This window comes from Rana temporaria, chromosome 4 (assembly GCF_905171775.1).
Source record: "Rana temporaria chromosome 4, aRanTem1.1, whole genome shotgun sequence".
Classification (NCBI taxonomy): Eukaryota; Metazoa; Chordata; class Amphibia; order Anura; family Ranidae; genus Rana; species Rana temporaria.
In genome coordinates this window covers 475042433-475052561 of record NC_053492.1, presented here as the reverse complement: position 1 = coordinate 475052561, position 10129 = coordinate 475042433, and the positions used below count along the sequence as shown (strand labels likewise).

Genomic DNA, 10129 nt, shown 5'->3' with positions numbered 1-10129 from the left:
AGCCCTAAGAGCGTCTGTGATAACCCAGCATATGGAATCACTGCAATGGTTGCTGGCGGAGGAGAGAGAAGCCTTTTTGGGTTGGATGGTGGAGTTCAGTATACCGAGAGCCATGGTGGGAACCCTTAAAGGGGCCCTGCCAGGAGCCCATGCAAACTGACCCTGAACAGCCCCAGGCGTGTCACCCCTAAAACCCAACCCTGACCAAAGGGTCTAAACTTTGTCTTCTGTATCTGAAAAAAAAATATTTTGTCTGGTGTGAGGATAGTGAGGTCTGGTGAACCCCAACCTGTGTGGAGAGAATTGAAAAGTGGGGCCAATGCCAATATGCCACCCTTATTTTCCCCAAAACTAAAAAGTCAGTAACAAGACAATCAGATGTTGTTAAGCAGCCAGGAAAACAACACATTTGACAAAGAACAGTCCACTAAAAAGGAATACAGAGGCAACATTAAAACATGAACTAGCCCAAAGGCTAATTTAGACATTTATTCTACATTCATACACTATACAGTTTCCATAAATCCTGCTGTAATAAAGTTACCCTTCTAAAAAGTTGCTACACTCATGTATAAGACGATATCACTCAGTTAAACACCAAAACATGCCTATATTACACTGTCCAGAAAGCTAATAAAACACATTAGACTTAAAGAAATATACAGTACATGTGATATATATCAGAGACCAAATTAAGTTTTGCCTCTGATAACTTAATATTTCATTCTGGTAACTGTCTGATTTGGATTTTGAAATATTGTCCTATGGATCCTTAAACAGGATAGTTGACATTAAGGGTGGAGGAGGGAGCAGCTTTTGTGAGTTGGATGGTGGAGTGCAGTGTAGCGAGAGCCATAGGAGGAACCCTTCTATGGGTGCGAACACATGGCCAATGTCCTCACCTATAAATTGGCCTTTGCAGCAAGGAGCATATGGAAGGGCAACGCATGCAAAACCAAACCAAAGCAATTCCCAGGTCAACTTACCGACCAGCCTGCAAGCAACCAAATTATCCTAAAAGTATGCGTAAAAACAGGGGTTTCCGTTTGCACACATTTTGCAAAAACATGCGTAAGCTACAGAGCCCCGTCAACCTTTCCAGGGGGCCCTGCCAGGAGCCCAACTAAAGCTGACCCTAAACAGCCCAGGCTTGCCGCACCCAACACCCCAGCACATCAATTGACAAACCCCTCAAACCTTTGATCGAGCGGGATTAACTCTTCAACCCTTTGCCCAGAACAAGCACAAGTGGCTGCATGCGTGACTGGGAGCTCTTGTTTGACTATTGAAGCTCTACAGGAATACCAAGTCAATTATGAGGGCAAATAATGGCTATTGAAACATGAGATTGGATTTAAACCTCAAGTGTGCCAAACTCTGCAATGTAGTGTATTTTTTTCGTTTTTAAACCTTTTTATTTTACAGTTGATTATGTCTATGTTGTAATATCTTTTCTGTAAATATTTCCTGCACCATTTCTTTTTTTTTTAAACCGTGATACAGGTATATGTAAAGGTCAGTCTGTTACATTCCTATCTGAGCGTGGCAGCGAGTGATACAGGTATATGTAAAGGTCATTCTGTTACATTCCTATCTGAGAGTGTCAGCGAGTGATACAGGTATATGTAAAGGTCAGTCTGTTACAATCCTGTCTGAGCACTTCAGCAAGTGATACACTCTTCACAGGTCCTGAAACGCGTTGTCACAATACCAGGAGAACAACCTTATCCTATTCAGTTCGGTTACACCATTTTAACATGTTGATACATGGTGATGTATGCACCAAATTGTATTAATGTTTAAATAAACTTTATTTTATAAATATATTCTGTTTACCAGTTGCCTTAAAAGTCCCCTTGTGTAATTAGTGGGATACCCCTTTTCTATGGTTACATTCCCGTCTGAGAATGGCAGCAAGTAATACAGGTATATGTAAAGGTCAGTCTGTTACATTCCTATCTGAGTGTGGCAGCGAGTGATACAGATATATGTAAAGGTCAGTCTGTTACATTCCTATCTGGTCACCACCTCTTGCCAATATCTGACCAGCTTGGGGCATTTCCACAAAATATGGATCGGGTCAGCCGGAGATTGCTTACACCTCAGACAATGCAAGGTTTTCCTCTGCCTCCACTTATATAGCTTTATGTAGTAAAGCTACATTCCTATCTGAGCGTGGCAGTGAGTGATACAGGTATATGTAAAGGTCAGCCTCTTACATTCCTATCTGAGCATGGCAGCGAGTGATACAATATATGTAAAAGTCATTTTGTTACATTCCTGTCTGAGCATGGCAGCAAGTGATACAGGTATATGTAAAGGTCAGTCTGTTACAATCCTATCTGAGCGTGGCAGTGAGTTATACAGTACATGTAAAGGCCATTCTGTTACATTCCTATCTGAGTATGGCAGTGAGTGATACAGGTATAGGTAAAGGTCAGTCTGTTACAATCCTGTCTAAATGTGGTAGCGAGTGATACAGATATATATGTAAAGGTCAGTCTCTTACATTACTATCTGAGTGTGGCAGCAAAATGATACAGTATATGTAAAAGTCATTTTGTTACATTCCTGTCTGAGCATGGCAGCAAGTGATACAGGTATATGTAAAAGTCAGTCTGTTACAATCCTGTCTAAATGTGGTAGCGAGTGATACAGATATATGTAAAGGTCAGTCTCTTACATTCCTATCTGAGTGTGGCAGCGAGTGATATAGGAAAGGTGTAGGGGTCATTCTGTTATATTCCTACTTAAGTATGGCAGCGAGTGATACAGGTATATGTAAAGGTCAGTCTGTTACAGACCTGTCTGAGCGTGGCAGCAAGTCATACAGACAATTTTAAAGATCACAATGGTTAAAGCAAATTCTATAAACAGTGTGTTTCCATTAAAACATGCAGTGACAGCTATTGTGTGTGAGGAAGGTTTACTAGCCCAAGTGGTGGTCACTCTGTTGGCTGGTTCTTAGAGTTTTGTCTCATTTGTCGGGAAACCTCTGTGTAAGGTGAGGCTGAGCATGTGTGTGCCACTTTGTGGACCTACAAATTCCAGAATTCCCATTCAGCCTCCAATCATTATCTACACTTTTTTAAAAAAAAATAACATTTACACTTCTAGTAATCTGTCTGGAACATTCTACAAACATATCACATACAACCTTATATTACATTGTTCTGTATTATATTACATGATCTCGTATGATACAGTGTAACTATCAGAGCTCGGAGAAAATTATCATATTGGTACAATATGCCGAGCAGGTGAAACTCCGTAGAGTTCTCTTCTACGAACATCGGAGGAGAACGTGTCCGCGCCTCAAATTTCTCATCCACAATATTGGTTGTATTGATCCATCATCTCTTCCTAATATTCAGACTGTCCTATATTACTAGCCTTGTCTATACCGTATGGATGAGGGGTGGGGCGCAAATTCTTGTAGAGTTCAGGAACCAGTTAGTCCAATCCCAGAGCTCAACAGCCAAGAAAAAATTCTTAGTTAAGGGCAAGAGAGACAACAGCAGGCTCAGATTATTGGTAATACGACGTGAAGAAGAAGCCGCCATATTTAAAAGTTCTGTGTCTCCAGCTCCAGTTTTTTTTTTCTAGGTCCACTAGTGACTTAGCGATGTCTCCAGTTCTCGGGATTTTCATTGTTAGCCGTCTGTTGAAGGGTTTCGGAGAGGTTCCACGTCATGTTCTACATCCGAATTCTGTGGTGGATGTGGATCGGGTGATCTTCAACTTTCTGCACGGCGGTTTCCTCCTTAATGACCTCCCTTTTCAGCATCCGCCATTCTATCAGTTTTTCCACTAATTCTGCGACCACATTGAGCACCAGAGCCAGCCAGGCCAGGCCGAATATAATCCACAGTGTGGCTAAACTTCTGTACATCGATATGTAGTGTTTATTGGGGTCCTTTCCTGGCAATAAATAAATAAAATGTTCTATTTCATATTCTCCTTTTAATAGTACAGTGCATCCTCTCCACAAAAATTTACACTGTAATGCAGTAGTCTCCAAATTGTGGCCCAGGGGCCAAATGAAGCACCTTGCTTTCCTCTAACTGGCCCTTGGGGAACAATTCCTCCCATTAACACCAACAATGCGGCACCGTTTTTTCCACTAAGACCTATTCCTCCCACTGACACCAATGATGGGGCACTTTTTCATCCCACTGACACCAATGATGGGACACTATTCCTCCCACTGACACCAATGATGGGGCACTATTCTTCCCACTGACACCAATGATGGGACACTATTCCTCCCATTGACACCAATGATGGGACACTATTCCTCCCACTGACACCAATGTTGGGACACTATTCCTCCCACTGACACCAATGATAGGATACTATTCCTCCCACTGATACCAATGTTGGGACACTATTCCTCCCACTGACACCAATAATGGGGCACTATTCCTCCCACTGACACTGATGATAGGACACTATTCCTCCCACTGATACCAATGTTGGGACACTATTCCTCCCACTGACACCAAAAATGGGGTACGATTCCTCCCACTGACACCAATGACGGTGAAGTGCAATAATCAAACTAATATATAACTATTGCATACATGTATTAATTTGTCTATCCCTATAATTATCTAGTCTATTAAGACTCTGATAAGCATAATGATATAAGCTTAGCAAAACAATGTTACATTTATTTCCCAAGAAAATAGGAATATGCCAACATCAAACATTAATGTAAAATATACAGCAGAGTATATGACAAAAGAACATCAAAGATACTTATCTCAATCCTCTAGACATAGTCTCGTCGGCTGGGGTCTGGATGGCAAAAGAGCCATAAGGCTCACAGGAGTAGGCCAGGAGCCAAAAGGGAGAAAAAAGGACGATTTCTCTTGTGTATGCCCTTTTTACACAAAACATTCACACCCACTCGTAACCACCCCCACTTGCCTCCTGTCCAATGAGATATTACCAAGAGGTAGTCCTTCTCACTAGATTATATTTACGGACCGTCTTGCCGTATTGGCCTCTAGGGGCAGATCATCTCCAGGAGCTTGTTGATCTTTTGATCATTGTCATCAATCATCCTGGCAGCCTTTGCTCTCTTTGAAGCTTGTATCACACCAGGTGGGCTCCAGCCAAGCCCTCTTGCTTTGCAGATTCTGATATGCTACAAAGCTTTGAACGGAACTTGTTACCTTACAACTTGGGGCCATCTGTCTGTATGAACCAGGGAGAGAAATTCCAGAACTATGATATTAAACCTTGTTGCCTTCCAACAGATGGGTAGTATTCCTCCTCCTACTGACTATGGGTGCTAGGGGTGACCACCCGTGCCCCCACCCCTTTCTAAAGTCTAAAAGATCTTTTGTTTAGAAAGTTTGAAGTCCCCTGCTGTAACCTTTCCATACTTTTTCCATTCTACCTTTACTGGCTTTTGAAGTATCTGCTGTGCTTTGCTCCTTGCCATGGACGAAGCTGTGTACAGGCATCTACTGAATGCTCTCAGGATTTTTTTCCCATTATGTCCAATCAGCCAAAAGAATATTTTTGAGGTCAGGTACGTGGGTTGGTTAAAAAGACCTGACTCCCCACTAGGGTTCCAATTCACCCAATGGTGTAGGGTTGAGGTCAGGGCTCTGTACAGGACCCTCAAGTTCCTCCACACAAAACTGGTCAAAGCATGTCCTTATGGTGATGTTTGTTGAGAAGACCTGGCTCACCATCGGCTTACCAGTTCATCCCAAAGGTGTTCAGTAGGGTTGAGGTCAGGGTTCAACAGAACACTCAAGTTCCTCCACACCAGACTGGTCAATCCATGTCTTTATGGATCTGGCTTTGTACACAGGGGCACAGTCATGGTGGAACAGAAAAGGGTCTTCACCAAACTGTTACCACAAGGTTAGAAAAGCACAATCAACAACAGAAAACCAACCAAAAACTGTTTTGAAGACTTCAAATGACAAAGTGAAGTACAGTGGAACCTCGGATTACGAGCATAATCCATTCCAAGAGAATGCTCTTAATCCAAAGTACTCGCATATCAAACCGAGTTTCCCCATTGAAGTCAATGGAAACGAAAATAATTTGTTCCACATTGACTTATCTGGGATGCAATACCGCAGGCGGCCAGAGACGGGGGGCACCAGAGAGCTTTGGAAACGGCCAAAAAGGCCCGTGGACACTTCAGCTGACCTCGGCAAACCTCAGAAAGACTTCCTACCCGAGATTTGCCGAGGTCAGCCATGCTGTCTTCTGACCTTTCCGTGCCTTTCCGAACAGCGCCGATCAGCAACTTTTGGCTCTGCTCGGCTCCTGTGCCCCCCCCCCACATCAAGCCAAAAGCGGTACTGCACACTGCTTTGGCCTGAATCGTGCTCGTATTGCGAGACAACACTCGCAAACGGAGTCACGATTTTTTAAAATACAGCGCTTGTATTGCGAAACGCTCGTTAACTGCGTTACTCTCAATCCGAGGTACCACTGTACATAACACACTTAAAGGAGTTGTATGTTTTTTTTTATAAATAACAAACATGTTATACCTCCACTGTGCAGCTTGTTTTGCACAGAGTGGCCCTGATCCTCAACTTCTGGGGTCCCTCGGCGGCTGTCTTGGCTCCTCCCCGCTTCTGGTAACCCCACTGGGAAGCGCTCTCCCAAGGGGGTTACCTTGCGGGCATGCTCCCGAGTCCTGTATCTGGCGTCCATAGCCGTCGACTACAGGACTCAGCCCTGCCCCCCCCCCGGCCCTCGTGTCATTGGAGTTGATTGACAACAGCGCGAGCCAATGGCTGCGCTGCTATCAATCTATCCAATGAAGAGCGGGCTGAGAAGAGCCAAGAAGCAAGCGTGTTCTCAACGCGGGACTTTCGAGGGCTCAGGTAAGTAAACGGGGGCTGGGGGGGGGGGCGTAAAGTAGCGGATGTTTTTTCACCTTAATGTTAAAACTTCCTTACGGGAGCCATCTTTCCATAACATACACTTGAAAAACCTCTAAAACCCCAATAAATGCCATAAAACCAACACTATCTACAAGCTAGGAGGGGGGTCACCGTACATGTGTCCAAGACAAAGGACGTTATTGGAACCGGAAGTGGAGGAGGGTGACAACACAAACAGAAAAGCACTGATAGACATTGTCCAGTGCCCTAGCTCTGGTAACGTTCGTGAGATTCGCAAAGGAAAATTATAAAACAATTTCATTTTATTTTAAGTAAAAAGAGGCAAGTGTGGAAAACGAATATACACAATAATATCCTCTTATACTCTGCAGTATAAAGCAACATAAAATGTCATTACCTACTACATAATCCCCAAATCCGATGGTGCTGAGTGTAGTAAAAGCGAAGTAGAATCCTTCACAGAAGCTCCAGCCCTCCACATAGCTGAAGACCATTGGAGGGAAGATGAGGAAGAGAAAGGAGCCGGTAATAAGGAAGAGACCCCTCACTGTCACCTTCATCACCTGAAAGAACACAAAAGTCTCATTATTGCCTCATCTTCTTCTTCTCCTCACCACTGATACATTTTGTGTCATATTGACTGTCTAGGTCTGTCTTTCTCTATCACAGTTCCTTGGAACCCAAAAGGTTCCTCCAAAGGTTGCTGGGGGTTTCTTGAGCAGCAAGACATTTCTGACTCTCAGATAAGTTCCCACTGACACCATCGATCATTTTAGCTCTCTGTAACCCCACTGACCACAAGTGTAAGGCCCCGTACACACGTCCGAGGAACTCGACGGGCAAAACTCATTGTTTTGCTCGTCGAGTTCTGTGTGAAGCCGCCGAGGATCTCGGCGAGCCAACTTTCCTCATTGAACAACGAGGAAATAGAGAACATGTTCTCTATTTGGCTCGACGAGGAACTCATCGGCTTCCTCGGCCAAAAGTGTACACACGGCCGGGTTTCTCGGCAGAATTCAGCTCCGATCGAGTTTCTGGCTGAATTCTGACGAGAAACTCGTGTGTACGGGGCCTTAGGGACATTCTTCCCACTGATCACCAATGTAAGGGACATTCTTCCCACTGATCACCAATGTAAGGGACATTCTTCTCACTGATCACCAATGTAAGGAACATTCTTCTCACTGATCACCAATGTAAGGGACATTCTTCTCACTGATCACCAATGTAAGGGACATTCTTCCCACTGATCACCAATGTAAGGAACATTCTTCCCACTGATCACCAATGTAAGGAACATTCTTCCCACTGATCACCAATGTAAGGAGCATTCTTCTCACTGATCACCAATGTAAGGGACATTCTTCCCACTGATCACCAATGTAAGGAACATTCTTCCCACTGATCACCAATGTAAGGAGCATTCTTCTCACTGATCACCAATGTAAGGGACATTCTTCTCACTGATCACCAATGTAAGGGACATTCTTCTCACTGATCACCAATGTAAGGGACATTCTTCCCACTGATCACCAATGTAAGGAACATTCTTCCCACTGATCACCAATGTAAGGAACATTCTTCTCACTGATCACCAATGTAAGGAGCATTCTTCCCACTGATCACCAATGTAAGGGACATTCTTCCCACTGATCACCAATGTAAGGAACATTCTTCTCACTGATCACCAATGTAAGGGACATTCTTCCCACTGATCACCAATGTAAGGGACATTCTTCCCACTGACCACCAATGTAAGGGACATTCTTCCCACTGATCACCAATGTAAGGAACATTCTTCCCACTGATCACCAATGTAAGGGACATTCTTCCCACTGATCACCAATGTAAGGGACATTCTTTCCACTGATCACCAATGTAAGGCAGATACTAGGCAGAATGTCCTAATCTGCCACTTTCTCGTCCGCGGTGGTTTTCTCCTCCTCGCGTTGCCTCCAGGGAGATGGAGGCGCGCTGCCTTCTGGGACACACTGCCCATTCACAAAGCGCCGCGCAACTCGCACAGTAGGACGCCTCAAGGCTCCACTGCCTGCCTGCCTGTTTCCCTTAGTGAGGGTAGCGGCGCCGGGATCTGCCACGGATCGCTCATCGCGGGCACGCTGGACAGGTAAGTGAGATTATTAAAAGTCAGCAGCTACAGTGTTTGTAACTGCTGACTTTTAAAAAATATTTTTTTAAAGCTGGACCTCCGCTTTAAGTTGGCGCAGTGGCGGCTGGTGCTCAAATTTTTTGGGCGCAAACAAACGGAAAAAAAAACTTCAATTGCAGCCTCACTGTGCCCATCAATTGCCGCCACTGGACCATCAATTGCCGCCACTGTGCCCATCAAACGCAGCCACTGTGCCATAAAATTTTCACCACTCTGCCATGCCATCAAACGCAGCCACTGTGCCTGTCAATTGTCGCCACTGTGCCATGCCATCAAACGCAGCCACTGTGCCATCAATTGTTTCCACTGTGCCCATCAATTGTTGCCACTGTGCCATGCCATCAATTGTCACCACTGTGCCATGCCATTGTCGCCACTGTGCCTATCAATTATCGCCACTGTGCCATGCCAAATGCAGCCACTGTGCTATCAATTGTCGCCACTGTGCCATGCCAAACGCTGCCACTGTGCCATGCCATTGTTGTCACTGTGCCCATCAATTGTCGCCACTGTGCCATGCCATTGTCGCCACTGTGCCCATCAATTGTCGCCACTGTGCCATGCCAAACGCAGCCACTGTGCCATCAATTGTCGCCACTGTGCCATGCCATTGTCGCCACTGTGCCATACCAAACGCAGCCCCTGTGCCATCAATTGTCGCCACTGTGCCATTCCAAACGCAGTCACTGTGCCATGCCATTCTTGCCACTGTGCCCATCAATTGTCGCCACTGTGCCATGCCATTGTCGCCACTGTGCCCATAAATTTCCACCAGTTTGCCCCTAAAATGCCACCAGATTGCCCCCCTCTCCGCCTGGCACTTACCTTTCTCGGTCAGCCATCCTCGGATCCTCCTCCACGATCCCTCGACGTAGTCCCACCTTTGATGTCGCTTCAGTCAATCAGGTTACCGGTAACCAGATCCGGTGAACCTGATTGGCTGAGGCGCCTGTCAGTGTTAACCAAGGAACGCACACCCCCCTGCGTCCCCTGGTTAACTATTTGAATGCCGATTACAGGCCTCTGGCTGTATTTGGAAAGCCTATCAGAGCTGCTGGCTCTGATAGATACT

General features: G+C 45.1%; 1 protein-coding gene across 1 annotated transcript in view; it reads right to left on the bottom strand.

Annotated features, from left to right (window-relative positions):
• Positions 1-447: 447 nt before the first annotated feature.
• Positions 448-10129, bottom strand: part of KCNK16 (potassium two pore domain channel subfamily K member 16) — a 28206-nt gene continuing 18524 nt past the window's right edge. Inside the window, exons 4-5 of the mRNA XM_040351837.1 lie at positions 7285-7450; positions 448-3921 (exon numbers count right to left, since the gene is read on the bottom strand). Of these exons, the coding sequence (XP_040207771.1) occupies positions 3698-3921; positions 7285-7450 (390 nt within the window). The 3' untranslated portion in view covers positions 448-3697. The remainder of the gene's footprint in view (positions 3922-7284; positions 7451-10129) is intronic.